At 38.4% G+C, this 26,934-nt stretch overlaps 1 protein-coding gene and 1 long non-coding RNA gene across 4 annotated transcripts in view; one reads left to right on the top strand and one right to left on the bottom strand.

Moving 5' to 3' along the window:
* Nucleotides 1-26,934, top strand: part of CTTNBP2NL (CTTNBP2 N-terminal like) — a 63,539-nt gene that overhangs the window by 5,083 nt on the left and 31,522 nt on the right. Inside the window, exons 2-5 of one of the 3 annotated variants that reach the window (XM_064588635.1) lie at nucleotides 8,088-8,211; nucleotides 8,630-8,730; nucleotides 10,827-10,913; nucleotides 11,122-11,229. In XM_064588635.1, the coding sequence (XP_064444705.1) occupies nucleotides 10,896-10,913; nucleotides 11,122-11,229 (126 nt within the window). In that variant the 5' untranslated portion in view covers nucleotides 8,088-8,211; nucleotides 8,630-8,730; nucleotides 10,827-10,895. The remainder of the gene's footprint in view (nucleotides 1-8,087; nucleotides 8,212-8,629; nucleotides 8,731-10,826; nucleotides 10,914-11,121; nucleotides 11,230-26,934) is intronic. The other 2 variants (XM_064588636.1, XM_054512679.2) reach the window with 2 other exon arrangements.
* Nucleotides 1,880-26,090, bottom strand: LOC123859259 (uncharacterized). Its single transcript, XR_006794403.3, has 3 exons — nucleotides 25,907-26,090; nucleotides 24,769-24,794; nucleotides 1,880-2,187 (listed from the first exon to the last, which is right to left on the bottom strand). It is a non-coding gene; the product is annotated as an uncharacterized LOC123859259 (long non-coding RNA).

The following is a 26,934-nucleotide window of genomic DNA, read 5'->3' as shown; positions in this document are numbered from 1 at the left end:
GCTAACCAGTCCTTTCTGTTGCAGCAGGTGGTGTGGTACAGGAGTAAGGACAGAACCAATCTGATTCTTAAGTGATTTAATAGTGGAGGGTACAAAAATGATCAGGTCTAGTCCCATGTATCAGCTCCTTCCCATTGCCTCTTGTTCTTAAATTGGAGGCACAGAAGAAATTTTCTTAAGGGGCTCTACCCCTGAAGACTTCTCCACTTCTAAACCTGTAGCTTTCCCCACACTGACCGACTCTTAACACATTCGTTCCTCTTGGGAGTCTGATGACTTCTCATTCAGCATGTCTCATATGAGTGACCATTTTCCCCTTAAAACCAGTTCCTTTTCTAACATCCCTGTTTCTGTTAATGGCGTCATCATTCTAGTCAGTCAGTCTAAAAGTTCAGCCCATCTGGGACTATTTCCCCTCCTGCCTTGTGGAACAGAACCAGTACCAAGTTACTGTAACTTCTGCACGAAATATCCTGCATCCGTCATTTCTCTTCCATCCTGACTGCTGCCATCCTAGGTCACACATTTTCACCTCATGCCTACGCTGTTGAAGTTTTCTCCTAAGTACTTTTTCTGCTTCCAATTTCTCATCAGTCAAAGCAGCTCTTTCCTTTCCTAAAACTATGCTTTTGTTCTGAAATTCACCTGGTTAAAAATGTTTAGTGGCTTCTCATTTCCTAAAGGATAAAGCCCAGTCTTGTTGGCCATAATTCAAGGTTTTATACTGTACATTTCTTTCCAACCAGCATTTTTTAGATACCCCCTTTGAACCACACTGCTAGGTGCTAAGTTAAATCAAGTTGAGTTTGTATAGGAGAGCAAAGTCTTAGAAGACAGATACGTAAACAGAAGAACTGCTACAACAGAAGGTGATAACTAGTCCTGGGTTATGAATATAGATACATATCCACTATGCATTTATCATAATGTAAAAAATAGCCATGCTGTGTTTAGAAAATCCATTTCTCAGGCATTAAGTTAAAATTGTGATTTGATTAAAAGCTGTAAAAATTCGTGGAAGCGAAGGCATGCTTTTCACCTGTGTCCTAAATCACAAAAATCTAGTGTAGGCAGAAGGATGTCCTTTTCTTTTTTTTTTTTTTAGGATGTCCTTTTCTTAACCCAAATATGGAGATAACCATTGGCCTGAACAAACGCTGTGTGTGTCCCTGAGACGACTTTCCCAGAAACTGGCCAGGCAGGCCATCTCCTTCCTGGAGCAGATCAACCCGTCAAGTCAGAAGGAGTAAACTTGTTTTGATTTCTAAATTAGACACATGAATGGTAGAAACTGGCAGCTCATCACCAGAAAAGGGAAACTTTATTATCCTTGCTGATGAAACCACCTATGTTCTCCAGGGATGAGAACTGACCAGTCACTCATTTTAACTGGTCGATATCCTGTTAGAGTAGGTGGTGTGAGCCCATTTTATAGATGGAGAACTGAAAACTGAGAGGTTAAGTGGATCAAGGAATGATGAAGTAGCAGAGCCAGGATGCAAACCTAGGCCTATCCTGCTCCAAAGCCCACGCAGCTTTTCACTGCAACATACCACCTCTCAGGAGAATTACTGTCCCCAAAGAACCTTGGAGCAAAAACAGTTACTAGGTCCATCGTTGGTGATTTCCAGCTGATAGCAGATTGTTAAACTTTTTTTTTTTTTTTTAAATCCGTGATCTGATTTAGAAGACAAAATTTAAGGGGCGCCTGGGTGGCTCAGTCAGTTAAGCGTCCGACTCTTGATTTCGGCTCAAGTCATGGTCTCAGGGTCCGGAGATCTAGCCCCGAGTTGGGCCCTGCATTGATTCTCTCTTTCCCTCTCCCTGCCCCCCCCCCCCCCGGCTTCCCCTTCCCCCCCACCCCACTTGTTTGTAGGCATGCACTCTCTCTCAAAAAAAAAGATTTTTTTTTCATTTAAAGAGAAAGGAAGATAGAATTTAAAAGGTAAAACACCACTATCAGTTATAATATTTGTTGTGGAATTTTTGCAGTTCTGGGAGAGTCAGGTTATGGGCATAGCTACAACACAGATACCTTGACTGTTTTATGGCTCATCCTTGTACTGTATGTTCTGTTTCTTACCAGTTTGGAATCCTGATGGAGTCAATGACTTCCTTCTACATTGACATTTGAAGGGTTTTTGTATTTCAGGCTCCTCCTAGAATTGTGGCCCATGAATCATTTCACTGGAAAGAAAATCAATCTATATGTTATTTTTATTTTGTTGCAGTATTTTACAACTCATGGTGGCATTATTTTAGAAAAACAAAAGTTTGGGGAATGATAGACACATAGATGATACATATATGTCAGTGAAATCTTGTTATAATTTCATTTAAACTAAATAAAGTCAACTGACAAATATACTCGGTTCATACTTTGATATTTTTCTAATGTTAAAAGACATTTTTTAATGAAAAATATTAACATAAAATCTATTATTCGTTTTCATTAACATACATTCCAGTAGCTTAACTAATGTAGTTCTTCTGGTTTGGTCTTGTCTTAGATGAGAATACTTGAAAGGGTGTAAACAGATATCCAGGTAGACAGACCTGTTTTTAATAGCGTTGTGTTAAATGTCCTCATTTTGGGAGAGAGAGGTTTAAATATTTGTTTATGGGCATGAGGCCACTTCTTTTCCTCAATACACATACAAATCTTATTGGCAACAATGAAAGAGACAGAAGTATACACATATACCCTTAGTGAGAGAAAGAGATGGATATTCACACACAGGAAGGGATACACCAGAGATGCATGAGTCTTAAAACAGAGCTAAACAAGGGGTGCCTGGGTGGCTCAGTCGTTAAGTGTCTGCCTTCAGCTCGGGTCATGATCCCAGGGTCCTGGGATCAAGCCCTGCATTGGGCTCCCTGCGCAGTGGGAAGCCTGCTTCTCCCTCTCCCACTCCCCCTGCTTGTGTTCGCTCTCTCACTGTCTCTCTCACTCTGTCAAATAAATAAATAAAATCTTAAAAAAAAAAAAAAACAGAGCTAAACAAAACAAAAATCTGATATCCATCATGGTGTCCCAGAAAGTGGATTAGACTGGATCTTCAAAAGATCCCTAAGTGTTAGGCTTCGTTTTACTATTTAACTGTAATCTTCAGGAATTCACTGAACAATCCTGGCCTCAGTTTTCATCTGTAAAATGAAGAGTGCTGAATTAGATTATTTCTGAGGTCCCTTCCAGATTTGTGGATCACGTTTTAGCTGAGGTTTTTCTACCACGCAACTCCTAAAGCTGGTAAAATGAGAAGATCAGATGAGAATAGTAGTTACGAGGTAGTAGGAGCTGTTAAGGAAGCTGCTGGAATCAAATTACTTAGGTTCCTGGGACGCCTGGGTGGCTCAGTCGGTTAAGTGGCTGCCTTCGGCACAGGTCGTGATCCCAGGGTCCTGGGATGGAGCCCCACGTCAGGCTCCCAGCTCAGCGGGGAGCCTGCTTCTCCCTCTGCCTGCCGCTCGCCCTGCTTGTGCTCTCTTTCTCTGACAAATAAATAAATAAAATCTTTTTTAAAAATTACATAGGTTCAAATCCCACTTCTGCTGCATACTGGATTGGAGACTTTGAGCAAGTTATTTAGCCTCTGTGCCTCACTTTTTCAGTCTGTAAGATGGGGATGTGATGGTGGTTATAACATCTGTCATCTAAGGTTGTTCTGGGGGTTGAATGAATTCATGGCAAGTACTTGGAACACTGCCTGGAACACATTAATGTTTATCTTTTTTGTTTTGTTTTGTTTTTATTTAGCTCAGTAAATGTTTATCTTTTTTGTTATTACTATTCCTGCTTGAATTCTTCTTGGAAAACTCTGCTATAAAACTCTGAGGTGGTGGTGATTAACATTGATAGGCTCAATTATATTGTTACTCATTTCTGTACTACGCATAAATCCAGAAAATCTGGCATCCTAGAATCTGCTGTGAAAAGAGTATGTTTGAATAGAGTACTGAAAGTATTTTTAATGTCAACCTTAATTAGCTTCATTACAGAACTGGTTTCTTGAGGCCTACTTCAAAGTCTATATTGACTATTGGATATACAAGCATCTCGATCCCTTAGCACTGTTGCAATTTCTTTCTAAGTGCATTATTTGTATTACATTTCAGGATCCTGAAATTTATAATCTCCGAAACTGTTTTGAAACCATTCTGTTTTATATAATACTGTATTGTGTGGCTCGAAAAAACAAACTGATAGCAATAAGACAAAGCAAGGCATTCTGAGAAATGTTACAGCACTCTCCTGGTAAGGGGAAGGCTTAGATCTAGTTGCTCTAAGAGACTTTAAAGTAATAAATGGTTAACATGTTGTATTAGTTTGCTAGGGCTGCCATAACAAGGTACCATAGACCAGGTGACTTAAACAACAGAAATTTATTTTCTCGCAATCCTGGAGGCTAGAAATTGGAAATCAGCGTGTCAGCAGGATTGGTTCTTCTGAGGCCTCTCTCTTTGGCTGTAGTGACCATCTTTCCCCTATGTCTTCACACAGTCCTTCCCTGTCACATGTTTGTGTCCAAGTTTCCCCCTCTTACAAGGATACCAGCCATATTAGATTAGCCCCCCCCCCCCCGCAATAACTGCATTTTAACTTAATTCCCTTTTTAAAGACCGTGTTTCCAAATGTATTGCATTCTGAGGTGCTGGGGATCAAGACTTCAATATATGAATGGGGGCAGGCACCCAATTTAGCCCAAACACTTTTTTTTTTCCTGAGAGAGAGAAAGAGAGAGCAGGGGGTGGGGGCAGAGGGAGAGGGAGAATCTTAAGCAGGCTCTACACTCAGTGTGGAGCCCAATGCTGGGCTCAGTTGCACGACCCTGAGATCATGACCTGCTCCGAAATCAAGAGTCAGAGCTTAACTGAGCCACCCAGGCGTGCCCTAGCCCAAGGATCCAAATAGTCCAGTAATATCTTTTATCTTCAACTGAAAGATTGATTTGACATTTGTAGTAAAGCTTATATTGCTTAGTATTGTAGAATTCAGTAAAATATTTGTTTTTATATCTTGGTTTTAGAACCTTTGGAAATAATAATAGCAAAAACAACTCTCTTTAGTAAATGTACAAAAGATGGCTTTCTTGGTCAGAAAATTATTTTCTGATAGTATTTTGACATGTTTTTCTTCCCTAGCCTAATTCTAAAATGCCAAAAGTGGAATGAGAAGTACAATTTGGAATGTTGTCATTCTCTTACCCCTAAATGCATAAATAACCCTTCTGAAAAACTAGAAGTGCCAGAGGGTGGGGAAACTTAAATCTTTTTGAGATAGTCAAGGTATGTCAACGCCTTCCACCCCCAGATAGTAGGTTGCTTTGGATACATTTTTAAAAATAGCAGTGCATTTTTGTCCGTATTTAGATTTAGTATTTATAAATGTGACATGTTTATTTTTTAAGTTTCATATATTCTGGGTTTTTAAGGAAGTACATTATCTGGTAGAAAGCTGTCAAAAACACCCATTTTGTATGTCAGTGTTGACTCTGAATTTTAAGAATTAATTGGCCTCCTATATGTTGGCTTAGCTGATACATATGTGAAAATCCTTACATAATTGGAGCAAATTTGCTTTCTATCTTATTGCTAATACTAAAACTTACTAAATGGCCTGAATCCCAGTCAATTGCAGCCCAAGTATAAGTTTTTTAAATTTGATGTCTCAGTATATATTAAAGAAGTGATTTTTATGCAGTTTGCAAGCGTGATTTTCTGGGCAAAACAACTGATTTGTTTTTTATACTAGCCAAGTTGACTTAAAAAAAAAAAAAACAGATCTTGTAGATTTTTTAAAGTGTTTCTCTGTCCAAATTATCTAAGACTCATCCAAAAATGTGCTTTCCCTCTTTCATGCCCCATACTATCCACCATTTAGAAATCAAGCCTAGAGTTCCACATAAAGACATACACACACCAGATACTAGATAGACAAACATCGTACTTGTACTCCACCCTGCCCTGCCCTCCTGTTTACATAGCTATAGAAACTGTTTGGGGTGTTTCTTTTTCTGCCAACCAGTCTCTCTGTGGTAAAAAAGGCAACAACGCCCCCTATCCTGTAGAATTAATTCAGAGTTCCAGAGCAAAAGCTGGGACTTCCTCAAGAACAAAAAGGAACAGCCAGAACCAGAACGAATGGAGCTTGGGTATTATCCAGAGAAGGGAAAAGGTCAGAATAAAATGAACAGAACCCAAACCACAGCAACATACCTCCATGGCAAAATCAGCACTGCCATTTAGGAGGCTCAGGGAGGAGTGAGGGTGCCCTTCTTGATAGCCACAGCGCTTGTGACTGTTGGCACCTAAAAGTTTGTATAGGAGACTCACACACTCCTGACTGTTGGCCCCAACTTGATGGAAAGTAGCATGTGAATAGACCAAATGGCGCGCTGGGCAAACTGATGTTTAAAATCATTTATTGCTAACCTAAAAATAAGTTTCTTACATATCCCATAAATAGGCTTATTTTTTCCAGGGTTTTAAAATATGTATAATTTATCTCTTTTCTTATATATATTTATTTTTTAATTGAGAAAACTATAAAGCTTAATATAGCTACAGTTAGCTATACCACAGTGTATGATAATGTATCCAGACAACTTGTCTACGAGTGGTTTTTATTTCAAATTTATAGACTGTGGCATGCCTTGAACAGACATATCTGCCTCTAAAAACTCTAAGGAAAGTTGCGTCTTGGAGACATTCAAATGGAAGGAATGAGCTGAGCATCTGGTTGAAATGATCTTGTCTTTCAGAGTTACTTAATGGATGATGACAGTGACAAGTAACAGCTCATTTAGAAAGCAAATAGAGAATGAGTCTGTAGACTACGATACGGCATGCCAAAAATCTGGCAGTCATATTTCTGACAATTAATATGGAATTAGCAACAGCCTTTTTCCGAGTATCTTGGGCCACATCATTTAGATATTAGGCAAAAATGGGAGTCAAGTTTAAGAGTTGTTGCCTTAAAGTACAAGACAAAAGTTATGTTTCCTCACATAAAATTTAAAGCCTATCATCTTTTTAAAAGTTTGCTGGGTCTTGGGGGCTCCTGGGTGGCTCAGTCGTTAAGCGTCTGCCTTCGGCCCAGGTCGTGATCCCAGGGTTCTGGGATCGAGCCCCACATCAGGCTCCCTGCTCAGCGGGAGGCCTGCTTCTCCCTCTCCCACTCCCCCTGCTTGTGTTCCCTCTCTCGCTGTCTCTCTCTGTCAAATAAATAAAATCTTAGGGGTGCCTGGGTGGCTCAGTTGGTTAAGCAACTGCCTTCGGCTCAGGTCATGATCCTGGAGTCCCAGGATCGAGTCCTGCATCGGGCTCCCTGCTCGGCAAGGAGTCTCCTTCTCCCTCTGACCCTCCCCCACCTCATGCTCGCTCTCTCTATCTCATTCTCTCTCTCAAATAAATAAATAAAATCTTTAAAAAAATAAATAAATAATAAATAAATAAATAAATAAATAAATAAATAAAATCTTAAAAAAAAAGTTTACTGGGTCTGATACACTATTAGGAAAACATAAACACAGATTTTGCATATAATTCAACACTTAATATTTGGGAAAAGGTAGGAGCTGGGATGAGTAATTAGCCTTACAGACAAAGTCCAGATGGTTGATTTGTTTGTTCATTAACTGGCAGGAGGTGAGGGGGTAAGCGCGTACCTTACAAAATTGAGCAGTTTGAAAAGTTCGTTTGTAATTATGTTATTTTCCCATCTGAGTGTATTGTGCATCAGTCATGGTGATCTAAGCAAATAGGCTTTTGTCAATTCAGGGAGACAGTCATTTCTCTTCCAGGACTCTCATAAGTTAGTCCTTGAAATGGCAGTGGACATCTTAAAGTAAAAATGATTTTGAAAGCCCTCACCTTCCCTAACTGTAATTGCAAAAGGGAAGTCATATGCACGGTAGTTTTGCTATATTACTCAGCTTCGACTTGAAGAAGTAGCTGTTTTCTTTCTTGTCTGTGTCAACCCACACCTGTCAGGCCTTATCAGCTGTAATGACAGTTGACATTCATGGGATTTATCAAATTGTTTATAGTATAGTCACATAGACAATAAATTTCTTATTATTTTGCAGCATCGGACACTTTTCCACCATGCTGATGGCATTTTAAATATATTTGTCAATTTTCCCAAATTTTAACTGAAGAAGACCTTAAGAATTTATACTTGAGGACGAAAGTGTGACTGCCAGTTATCAGGTCAGTATCACCCCCACCCCCACCGCTACCCCCACTCCCAGGAATATTGCTATCACCTAAAACATAATGCGGTTTTACAGCCTTTCATTTATATTAAATTTATTGCAATGTCTTGTGTATTGAGATTGGATTCAAATATAAAGAACTGCTGAATTTTAGTATTTCTAAAGAAAGGTTATGGGAATATGTGAAAACAGACATATTGGTTTTTCAGTTACACAGCTGTGACCCTTTTTTTCCTCCTGTGTCATATTTGTATTGTATTCACTTCATGTAGACACTCAGCTGGACAAGTGGGTACATATTAGCAGAGTGTTCCAGATACTAAAATTTGTGTGCAGAAGCAATCTACAAATGTAGATTACAAGACTATAGTGCTTTATGCCATTGACATAGAATGGAATTTTTTCTTGCCTAGGCTGGACTCCTTTATAATTAAAGTGACTCTGAAGATTGTTTCAATTTTTCTCTTTTATGAGGATGTGTATTTATCACAACAGATCCAAGACTTTGATTTAGGTACAGTCTGTTTTTAGTTTGTTGTATATTCACTTTATTCTTATTTCATTGGATTCTCTAACAATTAATTCTTGATTTTTACCCATGAAAGCTTAGAATGGAAAAAAGAAAGACTTTGGAGATTATCTAGTCTATCTGATTTTACCTGTGAGGAAACTCAGTGCCGGAGCAACTGGGTAACTTTTTTCCCCAAGGCCATAGAGCTGCTTAGTGGCGGACCTCAGATTTAAATTCTGCACTCCTCACTCCCAGTCTGTTATGCTTTCCTCACATGCCACTGCTTCCTTCAGCCCCAGTTTTAGATCTCTAAATAAGAGTATTGAAAGACTACAAAGATACTGAAAGAAAAAAAGAAGAATACGTGTGAACACTGCCATTATTACTTTGGTGCTTCTGCATCCAGTTCATTTACTCAGTGTAGTTGGTATTTGCAGAGTACCTTTACAACTGCCCATTATTCTGCTTAACATCATGGGAGGGAAGGGGATGGGCATAAAATGATAGGATTTTTCCACTGCTTTTTAATTTCTGCGAGATTAAACCATGAAACCATCAGGAAGAAGGGGAAGGGTTTCATCTGAGAAACCAGTGTGACTCAACTGGTGGCTTAAATTCCTCACCGTTCTTCACTCCAGGATGCTATCACCCCTCTTCATTTATGTTTCCCAACCACAAAAGGGCAGCTTGAAGGTATTTCTGAGGTCAGATCTTGGCTGCCCCCAATTCTGATAATGCCTTTCTTAGAATTCTTGTGGAAAGTGAGAGAGGATAGTAGTTATTAATAGTTAAACCATTGTTTAGCTTGTATCAGGAGTTTGGCAAGATGTTTTACATTTATTAATCCAATCTTCACAGCAACCCTATGAGTTAGATATCATCATCCCCCTTTCACAGATAAGAAAACAGAGAATCAGAAAACTTGCCCCGAATCATGCAACTAAGATGATGCAGACCTGGCATCTATCTGACTGCAAAGCCACACGCTCTTTCCAACATACCATCTTAAATTAAGTGTGTGGCTTTCTTAGGTTTGTGGGCTTTTGTTTTTGTTTTTTTTTTTTTTTAGTTATTTTTAAAATACCTGTTGTGAGAGGTCTTCTGTAATCCAGAAGTGAGGATCACTTACCAGCTGCTGAAACTCGGTAGTTAGAAAGTTAGCAGTTAGAGCTGAAGTTAGATGGAACATATTTTGCCATATGGCAAAAGATTCTTACAGCATGTCTTGGAACACAATCTAACAACAGTGAAGTACGCCTTTTCTACATGCTCTCCCTCACTGAGAGGCAGTAGCTCTGGAAGGAATCAATGACTCTTTTGTGTGCCTCCTAAAATTTAATGTGCTCATAAGAGTTGGGAATTACTGGAGGGTGTGTGAACTCGTCATGTTGTAATTCACTTTAAAGGAAACTGTATGAGAGTGACAATTTGGAAGTTAAAAGGGGGAGAAGGAAAGTAGTATTTGCTCAGTCTCGGAAGTTATAAAATGTATCTTACTATACCCCTGGTCAGAGGACCCTTGGAAAATTGTGTAGCAGTCTAACTTCTGTCTCTGTGTGGATTTTGAGAAATTAATCTTGTGGAAAGGACTGAGTTTGTGCTATGCAGTTTGCCATTTAACATATTTCAAAAGATGTACGACTTCTCAGAAACGTGAACTTGCTGAGTCAGATAAATTCAGTGTGTAGTAATCTGTCCAATTAAGATTTTTACTAAGGACAGTATATTTTAAGAAATTATTTAAAAGTATATTTGTATGATGGTTGCATTGAAGTCTTATTTTACTATATGACATATAAATACTGTGATAGGTGTTTTTCCTTTTTAACTGTTTCACAGAGAACACCTATCACATGAAAGTAGATAGTTTAAAAGAAAAATGTCTCCCATACTGCCACCGGACATTGTCTTTGCCCAAATTTCGTTTCAGCCAACTTTGGAGGGATGCCAGAATGTTTTATATACACTTTAGGAATTTGGTTCTCTAAAACTGGGAAATCTTTTCATGATCTCACGATTTTCTGGTGAAATAGTATTCATGGTAACACAATTTTACCTGCGCTTCTAGTGAACTAAACTCATGACTAATTCTTTCTGAGACCTCCCAGGATGTTCGTAAATATGCCTGAAGGAAAAAAATGATGGAAAATTGATCTTTGTGAGTAGTGATGAAATCCATAATTAAGGTGAATTTTATTTTCTCTTACTGCTCAGTTTATGATTAACACCAGAAAGCTCTTATTTTTTCTACTTAATTGTACAGTTTGCCATCTTAAAGCATTTTTTTACTGTAATCGTTGCTCTTTTCTTGTCTGACTCAATTTATTTTTTTCTTTAGTAATATCAGACTCACTCTGTCTTCTGGAGATTGTCTGATCGTTGTCTTTGTTTTAGGCTTTCAGGATGAATCTGGAAAAACTCAGCAAGCCTGAACTCCTAACACTATTCAGTATTCTTGAAGGAGAGCTTGAAGCAAGGGACCTCGTGATAGAGGCTTTAAAGGTGTGTTAAAGAAAAAAAGAGGTCATCGTATGTTTTGAAAGTCATTTCATTGGTTGTAATTTCTTTAACCTGGATGTTTCTGTAGCTCCTGTTGAAGTTCAAGGCCTGGGTATACATATTGATACTTGCTCTGGCAGCTACCTGTGTGGTATGAGTTTAGGGATGTTGGTAAAGCCTTTCTGACCCCAAAATAGTTCCTTAAGTCTCTCTACCTCATGTCTGGATCTTGAACTTCGTTCGTTTTTTTTTTTTTTTTTTTTTAAGATTTTATTTATTTATTTGATAGAGAGAATGAGAGAGCGAGGAAGTATGAGAGGGGGAAGGGTCAGAGGGAGAAGCAGACTCCCTGCCGAGCAGGGAGCCCGATGTGGGACTCGATCCCAGGACTCCAGGATCATGACCTGAGCTGAAAGCAGTCGCTTAACCGATTGAGCCACCCAGGCGCCCATTGAACTTCTTTCTTTAGCTTAGAGGCCTTAACCATTTTTGAATGCCAACTGCTTCAGAACCTAATGAGACTTGCTTCCTAAAAAATGTATATACATCCGTATGCCAAAATTCAGGATATAATATCTGGGAGATCAAGGACTCCATGAAGACCATCTCTGGATTCCCTAGACCCCAGATAAAAAATTCTTACTTTTTTTTTTTTTTTTAAGATTTATTTATTTGACAGAGAGAGACACAGCGCGAGAAGGAACACAAGCAGGGGGAGTGGGAGAGGGAGAAGCAGGCTTCCCGCCAAGCAGGGAGCCCAATGCGGGACTCGATCCCAGGACCCCGGGATCATGACCTGAGCCGAAGGCAGATGCTTAACGACTGAGCCACCCAGGCACCCCAAGAATTCTTGATTTAGTATTTGGTATCTGTTAGTGACACAAGGGGTGGGGGAGGCGGGTCTGTGATATGCTTTCCACTCAGTTTTTCCATGAGCCTAAAACTGCTCTAAAAAGGGTGCCTGGGTGGCTCAGTCAGTCAGGCATCCAGCTCTGGATCTCAGGGTCGTGAGTTCAAGCCCCACATTGGGCTTCACACTGGGCGTGGAACCTACTTAAAAATAATAAGTAAAAATAAAACAAAAAATATAACTGCTCTAATAAAATAAAGTCTAATTTAAAAAATACAAGGGGGTATACCTCCTTTCAAGTTTCATGAATCCTGTACACCGTTGTAAGGATGTTTCCCAATTTGTCTTGAGATCAGATTTGGAGAGGCAAAGAAAAGACAATAAGGGTATCTGTGAGCAGCAGGAGGATGAGAAGGAGGAGAAATGGTCAAAGAAAAGAGACTTGAGCATGCTGGAGAGAGCATAGTCCCTGCAAAGCTCACCAAGTCTAAGGATCTAAGCAGATGTTTATAGTTTCAAATTTTAGTTAGAGATTATATCAGTGTACATCTTAAAGCTCATTGGTAAAAGGTTTATGAAGTACTGTGGGTGTTTTTTATTTTCAAAATCATCCTCTTTATTAAATATTGCATTAATATTTATTTCATGTGTGTTCATATGAAGCTCCATTGTTGAAGATTTTTTTTAGAGCAACAAAGATAATTTTCTAGATAATTTTCAAGGAGGCTTAGAGAATCGGTGATTTCCTAAGTAGCCAACAACAACCACTCAATAGAGTTCATACAAAAAGCCTTTTTCCCTTCCTGCACTGATATAGAGTAAATGTGTTGTTCATTTAGTCATATCTGGGTAGTCTTTTCTTGGGTTACTCCAAAATTATATTTGTGATAAAAATAAAATCTAAACCTATTATTTCTATATGCTCTTACACTTAATTTGTTTTTCAAGAATGACTGAAAAAGACTGACATTTCTGTCTAATAAATATGCCTCAGGGTAGTTTATCACTGAAAACTTTTGGGTTTTTTTGTTTTGTTTTGTTTCCCCGGTAGCTTTGTCATATGTGATAAGTAATTTCCAGTGGTTTCATTCTCCAGAGTGCATGAGGCAATTCCCTTCTGATATGTGGGGGTGGGGGCGGGGATGGAGTCTGTCTTCTTTTCTTCCTTTCCCTGCTTGCTTCAGTCTTGGCTTTGCATGGCTCCCTGCGGATCACATGTTTATGGCTTTGACACATGCCTAGTCACATACGTTAAAGTTTATTGCCTGAGTCTTTGCCTCCCATACCACTAATTAGAACTGTATGACTTTGGTCACGTCATTCAATCTGTCTGGAGCACAGCTTCCTTCTCTGTAATAAGAATAAATGATTAATAACTAGCATTTGTATGTAACACTACAATTTGCCAGGCATTGCAGATACTGCAACAGTGTAGGAGTCATTTTTTCCCCTTTATGTAGATTCTTTCAGTGCATACCATGTTCCCCATATCCAAGGAACAGTCAGTGGTTGCTACTGTTATGAATGGATGACTCTAGTGTGCCCTCAGAGGTGCCCAGTTTTTTAATGACTCTCCTGCCAACATACATTGCATATAAATGTTCACTCTGGCTGGTGACTCATTTCTGCCACTTCCACAGGCCTTCCTTCCCCTTTTGTCACTACTGGTGAATTTTCTTCCTTTCCCTGTACATCCTTGGAAACTATTCTATTTCTTATAACCCCCTCCATTGTTACCAGTAGTCCTAACCTGATTAAACCCAGGGCACCCTCCCATTTCTTATCCCATATTTTTCTGCTCAATGAAGAGAAGAGAAAAAAGGATTGGGGGAAGTTTGAGCTCGTTAGTAATCCTCACTTGTATTGCCTGGTGTTTTCTCACTTCTTTGTCTTGGTTCTCATCTGAGATCCTGGCTCTCCGGTCCGTAGGCATTATCAACTTAGAACCCAAAGAGTTCACCACTTAGGCTGCACTGGGAAGTACTTGGCTCATGGCAGTGACTCCTTGTAAAACCCAGAAAGCATTTTCCAGGAGCAATATTATTACAAATAGCCATCAGATTTTAGGAAACTACAGTAATTTGGCAACATTTCTTAGAGACTCAGCTGAGGATCTACCCCTACTGGCGCTGGGACTCCGGGAGCCGGTTCCCCATAAGTATTACAGTTGACTTTTACAAAAACTTGTGTACCTCAGCCCCTTCACAGTTGAGGTAGGGTGGTGGGGGGATGGCTGTCTCTAATGAAAAAACCAGGCTGACCTTATTTCCTCTTTGCTTTTCAGCCTTAGAAATCAAACAAACCTGTAGAGCTTTATGTGTCTATTTTGCTAATCATTATATGCTCAGCACCAAGCATAGGGCCTAGCATATAGACACACAATAAAGGTTTGTCAAACAGATGAAATGATTGTACCATTGTGATGCATTGCTTTAAAAGACTGCCACAAGATTTCAAAGTGAACGTTGTGAATTATTAAATTTTACAGCTTGTTCTTATGTGGCTGCAACATACTGCCTTCTGGTTTTAATGTGAACGGATGCGTAGGTGCTTGTTGCACATGTTTTCCTAAAATACATTTTTTCTGTGCGAATCCAATTTTAGTTACTTCAGGCAGCTTCTGACAAGTTGAAAGAGCAGCTTGAGAAGCAGGAGCTATAATTAAGGGAGCATTTGGATATAAGATACCATTCAGAATCGGGCACAAGTGTTGTGTTTAGTCTGCATAGGGCTTGGAGGTGATAAAGTTATCTTCTGAGGCTTAAGCTAGATGCAGTTTAGATTGAAATGAATAGCTTAGCCAGAAGTGGGACGTCTTTAAACGGTCTATTGTTAGATAAAATAAGTAGCAGCTGGGGTCAAAACTGTTTCAGTCCCTTTGAGAAAAGCAACTGCCATACCAGATTCCTAAAGTTAAAATGAAATCTCTCTTTATTTGTAGTTTTTTGTTTTTTATTTTAGTTTATTTGTTTGGGCTTCTGTAATATATAAAGATTTTACTATTATTATTTCTGTAATTCTTGCTTAATAATAAACACCTGTTGGACTTCTCGGACTAATATGGCAGCTTACTAATTTTCTTCCATTTAGTATTCTTTCTTAATTCATGTTTAGTGGGTTGAAAAGGTTTTGAAATAGTTATGATTGGTTTTTTCCTTCTGTTTAAGTAAAAAAGCTTATCTTTTTTTTCCCTCCTTACCTTCAAAATAGATTTTTTTTTTCCTGGGCATAAAATCTGTTCTTCAAACTTACAGCTTTGAACAAAACCACATCGTTCACTGTTGCTGCTAAATAAATAGTAGGTCACATTGGCAGGGTTGGGTTTATATAGGGATATATTTATTTTAAAGGTCCCAGATCCTACATATAGAGCTATAATTATAAAAGAACTTCATTCCACTGCATCAAAAACTAATGATGTAATGTATGGTGATTAACATAACATAATAAAAAAATTTTTTTTAATTAAAAAAAAGAACTTCATTCATTTTCCAGAATTTCTGCAAAGTACCAGATTGCAACTACATCCTTCTAGAAAAACCCCCACCATAGTTACTTTTCTCCCCCAGAATATGAAAGCCGCCTCATTCTTCTATTGCAGCCAAGACATGTTTGGCATAGAACCAGGAAAGTCAGTAGAAAATAGTGTAATATTCAACTTTTCTGTATTTAAATTCTAATTGTTACAGAGGCCATTTATACTTTATTTGGTCCTAATTGAACTTTTATATAAAGTGATTTTCTGTTTTACAAGAGATTATGTCAGAACAAAACATTCTTTGTGAAAGTCTTTCTCTTTGACCAGTTTATTTTCATGAATGAGAACACTATAGGAATCCCTTCCACAGTGAAAGCAAATTACATTGCTCATGAACTAACTATCCCGGGGAGGCTGGGGTGGAATCACACAGTTCAACAAGAGAGCCTCAGCTCATTAATTCTAAGCAGCTCTAGGAGATGGCTTCCCGGCGAGGTTTGACTACTCCAGAGGAAGATGGAGGACCCTTAATGGCCATTTAAAAACTTTGGAAAAGAGACTCATTTACTCTTAGTTATGATTATTAGAACAAAAGTTTTACAGTCCATCCATTTCGAACAAAAGTATATTCCATAAAGCAAGAAATACTGAAAATATGCTGTTCTTCATACAAAAATGAATCTTTAGATTAAATATTTGTTGTCAATAGGGCTTACACTTTAGCTTGTTTTTCTTGTGGGAATTGATGGTTGTGAGTTGACCCACCCCCACCACCACCACCAAAAGCATGTATTTTGAGACAGCCAGCAAGGGTTAAGGGTGTGCTCTGGGGCATGAAACAGATGTTATGTTATACCCCCCTCCCACCCCTAATGAAAACAGGAAATACAGGGACAAGGTGGAAGCCTTTTTAGAATGGATTTATTTTTCCCATTGATTTCCTTGTGTATTTCTCCATTGTTTGATTTGGCATATATTGACACACAATAAGCTGCATATATTTAATGTGTATAAATTGATATTTTGTTACATGTATACCCTCATGAAACCATTACTACAATCAAGATAGTGAACATATCCATCCCCTCCCCCAAATTTTCCTCATGCCCCTCTGTGACCCTTTTACCTAACCTTCCCTACTCCTCCCTATACTGGCACCCAACCCACTAATCCAGTAGAGATTAGTTTACATTTTCTGGGATTTTATATAAGTGGAATCATACAGAATGTACATTTTTTTTCCTTGGCCTGGTATTTCACTCAGTGTGATTATCTTGAGATTTATCCATGTTGTTATTGTATTAATAGTCCATTCCTTTTATTCCTGAGTAGTGTTCCATCATATGTCTGCTCCACATCTGTTGGTGAACATTTTCATTGTTTCCAGTTTTGAACTGCTGCAAATAAAACTGCCTATGCAAGGCTTTGCATAGGCATATGCTTTCATTTTTTTTGGATAAGTACCTAGGAATGAAATGGTTCTGTTACCTGGTGGGTGTATGTTTGTTTGTTTGTTGTTGTTAAGAAACTGCCAAACTTTTCCAGAGTGGTTATACTACTTCACATTCTCACCAACACTTGGTATGGCCAGTCTTTTTAATCTTAGCCTTTCTAATAGGTATGTAATATCTCATTGCAGTTTTAATTTACATTTCCTTTTTTTTTTTTTTAAGATTTTATTTATTTATTTGACAGAGAGACACAGCCAGAGAGGGAACACAAGCAGGGGGAGTGGGAGAGGGAGAAGCAGGCTTCCTGTGGAGCAGGGAGCCTGATGTGGGGCTCGATCCCAGGACCCTGGGATCATGACCTGAGCCGAAGGCAGAGGCTTAACAACTGAGCCACCCAGGCGCCCCAATTTGCATTTCCTTATTGACTAATGATGTTGAGCACCTTTTCATGTGCTTCTTCACCATCTGTATTGTTTCCTGACTTGTTCAAATTTTTTGGCCATTTTTAAAATTGTTTTCTCATCATTGAATTTTGAGGATTTCTGATTTATCTGGGTACAAGTCCTTTATCAGATATATATCTTGCAAATATTTTCTCCCTGTTGGTGGCTTCTCATTTTATTCTCTTCACTGTATCTTTTTTTTTTCTTTTTTAAGATTTTACTTATTTATTTGAGGGAGAGGGAAAGAGAGAACATGAGCGGGGGGACAGGGCAGAAGGACAAGCAGACTCCACAGTGAACAGGGAGCAAGACACAGGGCTCGATCCCAGGACCCTGAGATAATGACCTGAGCCAAAGCCAGACGTTCAACTGACTGAGCTACCCAGGCACCCCTTAACTGTATCTTTTGAAGAGCAAAAGTTTTTCATTTTGATGAAGTCCAGTTTCTCAATGTTTCTTTTATGGATTTTGCTTCTTTGCCTAAACCAAGATCAGAAAGGTTTTCTCCTATGCTTTTTCCTATAATTTTATAGTTTAAGTTTTACACTTAGGTCTATGATACAACTTGAATTAATTAATTTGTTATATAGTACAACATATGGATCAAAGTCTTTCTGTTCATATGGATGTCCAGTTGTTCTAGCACCACTGGTCGAAAAGACTATCCTTTCTCTGTAGAATATTATCTTTTCTAATCCATGAATATGGTATTTCTCTCCATTTATTTAGGTCTCTCAGCAGTGCTTTATAGTTTTCAGTGTATAGTTTTCAGACGTCTTTCCCATCTTTTGTCAGATGTATCACTAGTAGGGTAGTTCTATTTTTAACTTCTTGAGGAACCTCCATACTGTTTTCCAGAGTGGCTACACCAGTTTGCATTCCTACCAACAGTGTTAGAGGGTTTGCCTTTCTTTGTATCCTCGCCAACATCTGTTGTTTCCTGAGTTGTTAATTTTAGCCATTCTGACCAGTGTAAGGTGATATCTCATTGTGGTTTTGATTTGTATTTCCCTGATGATGAGTGCTGTTGAACATCTTTTCATGTGTCTGTTAGCCATCTGGATGTCTTTTTTGGAAAAATGTCTGTTCTTGCCTTCTGCCCATTTCTTAACTGGACTATTCGGTTTTTTGGGTGTTAAGTTTAATAAGTCTTTTATAGATTTTGGATACTAACCCTTTATCAAATATGTCATTTGCAGATATCTTCTCCCATTCCATAGGTTGTCTTTTAGTTTTGTTGATTGTTTCTTTCACTGTGTAGAAGTTTTTTTATCTTCATGAAGTCCCAATAGTTCATTTTTGCTTTCCTTTCCCTTGCCTCCTGCAATCTCTTAGATCAAGTAGAGTGATGTGGAGTAGCTTTCTCAGCTTTGCTCTACTACTTTTTAGAAACTAAAATTCTGTAATTTAATTTTTAAAATTTTGCTGAAGAGAGTTCAGTAATTATTTTTCCAACAGCAAAACTTAATAGTAATTTAAAAATCATTAGCCATCTCAAAAAAAGAAACAGTACTTCTGTTGCTTTAATGAACTGCTCCCTTTAAAGCAGCCTTTATCCCTTGTCTTTATTAGTTTTAATAGTTTACTATCTTCTTATTTTTTTAAAAGATTTTATTTATTTATTAGAGAGAGAGAGAGCACAAGCAGAGGGAACAGCAGGCAGAGGGAGAGGGAGAAGCAGGCTCCCCACTGAGCAGAGAGCCAGATGCGGGACTCAATCCCAGGACCCTGGGATCATGACCTGAGCCAAAGGCAGACGTTTAACTGACCGAGCCACCCAGGTGCCCCTCTCTTATTTTTTGATAAATAATTTTATTTATTATTTTGAATAAATAATTTTTCTAAAGAGGAAAAACAAACAATATTGTACATTTTCACCTTCTGATAGAATATTATTACCTCTTTCCTAAGGGTAACAGAACTAATCTATCTAATTGAAGTTTAAAGATTATCTTTGAGATTATCTTTTCATGTTAAATGATTTAAATTGTATGTCATATCACTAGCCAGTAAATACACATCAAAATATACTGTTTCTTTATTATTTCCTAGAAAGCATTCTTTTTCTCATTGTTAATTTGGACCACAAGAAGAAAATTTATTTTAAAGGGGATTTATTTATAGGCAACATCCCTATATCTGAATGCTGTTTCAGAGAGTTACTGCAGTATAGTTAGACATAGTATTACTTTTCTGTTATGCTTTTGAATTAAAAATTCAATGTTGGTTTCTTTTATTAAATATACTAATCTCAGGACATCTGTTTATTGAAGAGAGTTGCTGTAGTCTAAACGGTTTTATGTAAAAATTTATTTACAGAAAAAATTTTCTATAAGTTACTCCCAATTACTCCCCAAACAGCTCATGATAACATAGTTATATTGTTCTAGTTCCAATTAATTCTTTATAAAAAGTAGCCTTTGCTTAATGGCTACATGAATTAGGTTATACATCCACATGGTGGATTGTTAGGTAGCTATTTTACATAGCTATTTTATGTAGCTATGTAAATAAATGGTGCCTGGGTGGCTCAGTCGGTTAAGCATCTGCCAGGGTCCTGGAGATCAAGCCCCACGTCGGGCTCCCTGCTCAGTGGGGAGCCTGCTTCTCCCTCTCCCTCTTCTCTTCCCCTCTGCTTGTGTTCCCTCTCTCTCTCTCTCTGTAAAATAAATAAAATCTTAAAAAAAACAAAACAAAACATGATGCATATGAAGACGTTTTAATGACATGGTAATGTTCCTACAGTGTAATATTAAATTTGCAAAGCAGTGCATAACATTAAATATATCTTCTAATCTTGATTTTAAGAATAACGTGTGCATGTGTGTATATACAAGAAAAGGACTCAAACAAATAAGATTGAAATTTGTAGTTTTATTTTTATTTATTTTTTTCTAGAGAGAGAAAGAGTGTCCGTATATGCACAAGTGGAGCGGGGGGACGGGGAGGGACAGAGGGAGAGAGAGAAATCTTAAGCAGACTCCATGCCCAGCACAGAGGCCAAGGCGGGGCTTGATCTCACAACCCTGAGATCATGACCTGAGCTGAAATCAAGAGTCAGACAATTAACTGACTGAGCGACCCAGGCACCCCTGAACTCTGTAGTTTTAGTATTAATAGTGGTTGTCCCTGGGTAGTGGAATCATATGCACATTTTAATTTTTTTCTCCAAAACTTCTGTATTATATGTAAATTACTTTGAAATCAGAAACATTTGCTTTTAAATATAGTAATCTTATACAACATCTTCTTTTTTTTTTAAGATTTTTTTTTATTTATTCATTTGAGACAGAGAGATACAGAGAGAGAGAGAGCATGAGCAGGGGGAGGTGCAGACGGAGAGGGAGAAGCAGGCTCTCCACTGAGCAGGGAGCTGAATGTGGGACTCGATCCCAGGATCCTGGGATCATGACCTGAGCCGAAGGCAGAGGCTAAACCATCTGAGCCACCCAGGCGCCCCTATACAACAGCTTCTTGTTCAAATTTCTGTTTATTAACAGTCATGCCCTAAGAAGATAATTTAGTTACATATTATTCACTTTATAGGGAAAGATGTTAGAGCTAATTAGAACTATAATTAAATTCTAACCTATTTGTTGTTCCTGTTAATATATTCTTTTTCCAACCCACCCTAAATAACTCAATTGTCTCTGCCTGAAAAACCAACCTAAGTTCCCAAGCTATACAATAAAAAGTTCATAGAGCTTAGAGGAAGAAGAAAGAAAGCTATGATAAAGATACTGTTTATCATACCAGAGTCTAAAAAGGTATCTTTCAAACAGTTTTGAAATACATTCCATTGTTCTGCCACAATCCAGGCCACACATAGACACCAACATACATGAATTAACTAAAACAAAAATTTCACCAAAATGTATACTAACTTTGTTTTACTATAATATTTATACTATACCATGCTATATTATACTATTTTCTTGTCTTTTATACTTTATTTTTCATTAAATGCTACTAACCTAGTTTCATGATTGTGATCCTCCTAACCTAGTTTCATGACCCACTTTTAGAGATTTATCCTACAAATGTACTTAGACCCATCCAATAAAGTGTATGTGTAAGGATATTTATTGCAATATTGGTCATAGCAGCAAAATGCTGGAAACAGGGGCGCCTGGGTGGCTCAGTCATTAAGCATCTGCCTTCGGCTTGGGTCATAATCCCAGGGTCCTTGGATCGAGCCTCGTATCGGGCTCCCTGCTCAGCGGGAAGCCTGCTTCTCCCTCTCCCACTCCCCCTGCTTGTGTTCCCTCTCTCACTGTGTCTTTCTCTGTCAAATAAATAAATAAAATCTTAAAAAAAAAAAAAAATGCTGGAAACAACTTAGGTGTCTGTTAGTAGGGTTCCAGCCAAGTAAATTGTGGTATGATTATACAATAGAATACTATGCAACCATTAAAGAGAATGAGAGATAGATCTTTATGTATAACATTCTCCAAGATATAGTGAATGAAAAAATAAGGCACAGAACAGTGGGCATAGAAAAAAAAAAAAAAGGAAGAAACAGTATTAAGTTGCAGCTGGTGAAGCCAGAAATACATCTCAAAATACCTCTTCCTTGCCTCCCCTTGGCTTGGTTCCTTTAAGAATAGTAGGAGCTCCCAAAAATGTTCTGCCCCGGGAAGAGAATGAAATTAGTGAAAGGGATATACCAGGTTCAGTGGTGGGTACTCTGGCAGAAAAGAGCCAAAAGAAGCAGGAAAGCCTGGTCATATATGGACTGTTTCTAAATAGGATATTTATATTAAAAAAAAAAAAAAAAAAAAGGACTGCATTCTTAAGTGGTTGAACATTGTTGTTGCATTCAGAAAAACATTGAGCCCCCCAAAAAACAGCTACCTCTTAAGAGTAGTTGTCTGATATCAGCTACTTGCTATACAGATTTTACCACATCATCATTCATATTACAAATTATGGCATTTAGTGGTTCGAGAGTAAAAGTTCCAAAAAATAAGCCAATTTCTCATTTAACTGACATCTTCCTGTGGCCTGTTTTTCGTATGCCTTTGAGGCAAGAAAGGAGGAACTCAGCTTGTAAAACACACAGTTCTCTAGCAGTTGGGGAGAGGCTTCACAAAAGATTATAGCAATGGGGAATTTCACTGCATTTATTCAGCCTGAAACTAAAACAAATAAAAAAGGGAAACAGCTTATTCCTGTTATTTTGACTTCCTCTTATTGTGTCTTCCTTGCATGTGTGAGCCTTGTGATTGGGATTAATCAGAGGTTATTTCTAGTTGCTCCCCTTAAAGAGAAGAGAAAGGAAGACGGAGAGGTTGCTTGCAAGATTAAAGCCTGTGGTCCATCATTTAGTATTTCAGTTTAGCCAGTTACGGGAATAATTGGAAAGATAGGAGGAAACCATCTTGTATGTTTGCTGAAAATCTTTATGGCCAGGGAGCATATATTGAATGAAGCAGGGAATTTTATTATGTGGGAATTTATTTCCCTAGAAAAGCAGAGGAATGTATCTATTCCGCCAAACTAGTCATATCCATGCACAAGGATGCTCATTGCAGTGTTGTTTAATAACAGTGTTGGAAAACTGTATAAACAACCTAAATGTCCGTTAATAAAATATAGCAACATCAGCTGGTACACCCTTACTATGACATATGATGTAATCGCTTTTTTTTTTTAATGAGAAAAAAACAAGCAATGTACTGACTTATTAGAAAGATCTCTGAGACACAATAAGTGAAAAAGTACACATACACACATTTATGGATATGCTTGGAGAAAGTCTGAGAGGATACCCATTATACTAAAAACTCTTGAGGAGGAAAGAGAGATTGGGTTGTGTTCAGGAAGGACTTGGGCTTTATCTATATAGTTAAATTTTTTATTAGAAAATATTCATTTATGATGAAATTAAAATAAAAATTATATTTTTAAGAAATATAGTATGAACTGGAACATTAAGGAGTTAAGAACAACATTTACTTCTTTTTTTTTTTTTTTAAAGATTTTATTTATTTATTTGAGAGAGAATGAGAGAGAGCACATGAGAGGGGGGAGGGTCAGAGGGAGAAGCAGACTCCCTGCCGAGCAGGGAGCCCGATGCGGGACTCGATCCAGGGACTCCAGGATCATGACCTGAGCCGAAGGCAGTCGCTTAACCAACTGAGCCACCCAGGCGCCCAACAACATTTACTTCTTAACTGTCTTTACTTCTAAGTGATTTATACTCTCACATAATCTGTATTAATTCTACAATAGAGTTAAGAGGGTAGAGAGAAGCCTAGCATGCTTGGGAGAGCATGAGCTTGTTACCACCATATCCCTGATTTTCTCCCAAAAAGAGCAAAGAGTAAATTTCCCATTAATTTTCAAATTCTGCTTTTGAACAGGATGCCTAAAAGTTCTTTCAAAGCAGATTCTTTCACAGGTCATGGACTCAAACTTAATAGAGCTGACAACATATGTATGAGGAACTACGTGACTAAAATTTCAAGAAATGTTATTATCATAGCAGGAGACCTATAACCTTTCAAAGTATTTTTCCTGGCTTCAGTTTCATATCTGTAGTTCATAATATTCCATTGTTTAACAACAACAAAAATTTTTTTCTGCATCCGAAAAGCCAGCTCCACCTAGTGAGTTCTAAGATATGCATAACTTCAAAAAATTATTTTAATCTAATTCACTAGCTGTCTGTTCGACAAAAGACTGAATTCCTTGGTAGAAATGAGTATGTGACTGTGTTACTGAAGTCAGAAGTCTCTGTTCTTATTGACTGGAAACTTCATACATAAAACCTCTCAAATTATTGTATCCAATAAGTTTTTGTAGGATTGAATCATACTTAATGTGATTTCTTTTTCTTTGTCTGCACTAGATTAGTGATAATACGGGAATTTATCAATTCATGCTGATAAGCATCACAGAAAATAGAGATTTTCGTCTCTCTTTTTTATATCTGATATTTCTCTTTTGCACTAAATGTAAGCTCCGTGAGGGATGGATACTTAATCTTGTTCAGTACTGCATCCTAAATATCTAGAACCTCATCAATTCTTGCAGAAATATTTGTCATATGAGAGAATAAGTTCAGGACCTTTGGGTCTAACTTGAATGTATTCAAGGCCCAAAATAGATTGCCATTTATTAATTCATATTTTTGAGAAGAGAGGCTTAACTATAGTAATAATTTCATAACTTTACTGTTGATAATTCCCACTCAGTGACATTATTTACATTTCACCCTGAACTAAGAAGGAACAATTTGTTCTTCAGACAGGAAATCATTGCTTGTGTTTGTTTCCATATTTGTCTTAAAGGATACCAAATAATTGGGATATGTACCTTTGTTCAATATGCCGGGTCTTCATCTAAAAAAAAAATGAAAGACCATATTTTAGTTTTCTTTTTTTTTTAAAGATTTTATTTATTTATTTGAGAGAGCGAGAGTGAGAGAGAGCACAAGCAGGGGGAGCAGCAGAGAGAGAGAAGCAGGCTCCTCACTGAGCAGGGAGCCTGATGCAGGGCTTGATACGAGAACCCTGGGATCATGACCTGAACCGAAGGCAGACGCTTAGCTGACTGAGCCCCAGGCGCCCCCATATTTTAGTTTTCAACTGACATTTTACCTCAGCGACCCTACCTGTCAGAATGGGATGTGGTCACCTGCATTCCCTGACTGATTAGTAGCGGGAGCTTTGTGAGCTTCGTTGAAAATAGTATATTATCTCTTTTTAAAGAGTACAGTACCGCTTGTCTTTATCTATCTAGATATTTCCAAAAATATTGTTGCCCAGACACTTGAGCTAAGGGCCTCCATGGGCATCTGTCTAAATTATACATAACCTCTCTCTTATCTTTCAGAATGACGTATTTACTTATCTCCCATTTCTCCATTGGGTTTTTGGTTTTGCTTTTGGCTCCCACCAAATCTTCCTCCTCCCCCTTTTCTCTGGTTGTTTTCCAAATGGATCACTTTTCCCTTTGAAATCCTTTCTTTTCCCTTTAAAACCTTCTTTTCCTGGGACAAGTGATGACCTTCTCTAGAGGAGGCCGAGAAGTCATTAAGGAAGAGGCTGAGACAGTCTTAGTGGCTTAAAAAAAGCCACTGGGGCCGTTGCTTTTGGGATCAAAATGGTCAAGGGGGGGTCTGGGTTATCCCATTCTTGTCCTTGGTGACATTTAAAGTTTCCTAAGTATTGCTACCCTTTAGAGTAAAAAGGAAGCGCTCTTATATCTCCAAACAAAGATAACTCCTGTTCTTCCCATCCATGGTATTCTAATCCCCTCAGCACACTTTTATTATGGAGATAAAGGTGGTCAAGGGTTGGGATTACTTGGAATTAGTAGTAGCAGGGGTCAATTTGAGTGTGCTGGGTTTCACCATATGCATATTTATCCAGTACCTTCCTGTAGTGATGAACATTGCCAGTTCACCTTTAATAAATTATCATGAAACACCCATAATGCACTTAGAGCCCACCTTTCTCTTCTCAGTCTTGGCTTCTTTCCTCCTGTTCCTCTTCTGTTCCCTAAAAAAAACACAAACAAACAAACACAAATGATCCTTCCCTACTTTGAGTCCCCAGTCTCTCCTGTATGCAGGCTGGTTCAAATAGCTAGCCACCTCTCTCCCGTGAGTCCACAGGGACAATAGAGGTTGCCGCCTTGCCAGCCTCGGGCTTGTGCTCTCTTAATACGTCATCATAGATACTCTGTCCTACCTTCTCTCATCGGCAGGTAGAATTAGCACAGTCCCTGCTTCCATTCGCCTGCCCTGACATCTTACTCTCACTGTGGCTTGAGACTCCCCTTTTTCATTCTCCCCTGTCTCTAGGCTCCCGCCACCCTCCTCAACCCCCACAAAACTTCTTAGTCCTTTTTCCTCACTGAACTTCTCAATGTGAACACTTTCTACTCCTCAGCTATGCTAATAAGGACCCTCTTTTCACGACCTTACCTCTGCTTTCTCATAGTATCAGACTGTGTTTGTAACATAAGAATGTCGCCTTGAAAAAATGCTTAGAGTTAAGACTCATCCCACAGGGGCGCCTGGGTGGCTCAGTGGGTTAAGCGTCTGCCTTCGGCTCAGGTCATGATCCCAGGGTCCTGGGATCGAGCCCGCATCGGGCTCCCTGCTCTGCAGGAAGCCTGCTTCTCCCTCTCCCACTCCCCATGCTTGTGTTCCCTCTCTCGCTGTGTCTCTCTCTGTCAAACAAATAAATTAAAAAAAAAAAAAATCTTTAAAAAGACTCATCCCACAATCAGACAGCTCCCTCCATAGAATCCCATAACTAGAGGAAGAGGAAGATCCCCTTTCAGTCTTACTTATGAGCCCTTTTTAGCTATTTTACTTGAAGTTAGTTTCTGCACTGCTAATACATTGTGAATTAAAGAGGCTGAGCACACCTTTGAGAAAGAAGTTTTTCAAGTTCCTAGTTACTTAAAGGACCGCACACAGGTTATAGTCTGTGGTCTGGGTCTCCCTGTGCAATACTTCAGAGATGGTTT

This window comes from Mirounga angustirostris, unplaced genomic scaffold (assembly GCF_029215605.1).
Source record: "Mirounga angustirostris isolate CCGP_5_RB_7025 unplaced genomic scaffold, mMirAng1.0.hap1 SCAF_4, whole genome shotgun sequence".
NCBI classification, from domain to species: domain Eukaryota; kingdom Metazoa; phylum Chordata; class Mammalia; order Carnivora; family Phocidae; genus Mirounga; species Mirounga angustirostris.
The sequence above is the reverse complement of the archived record's forward strand: the minus strand, read 5'-3'. Positions and strand labels throughout refer to the sequence as shown.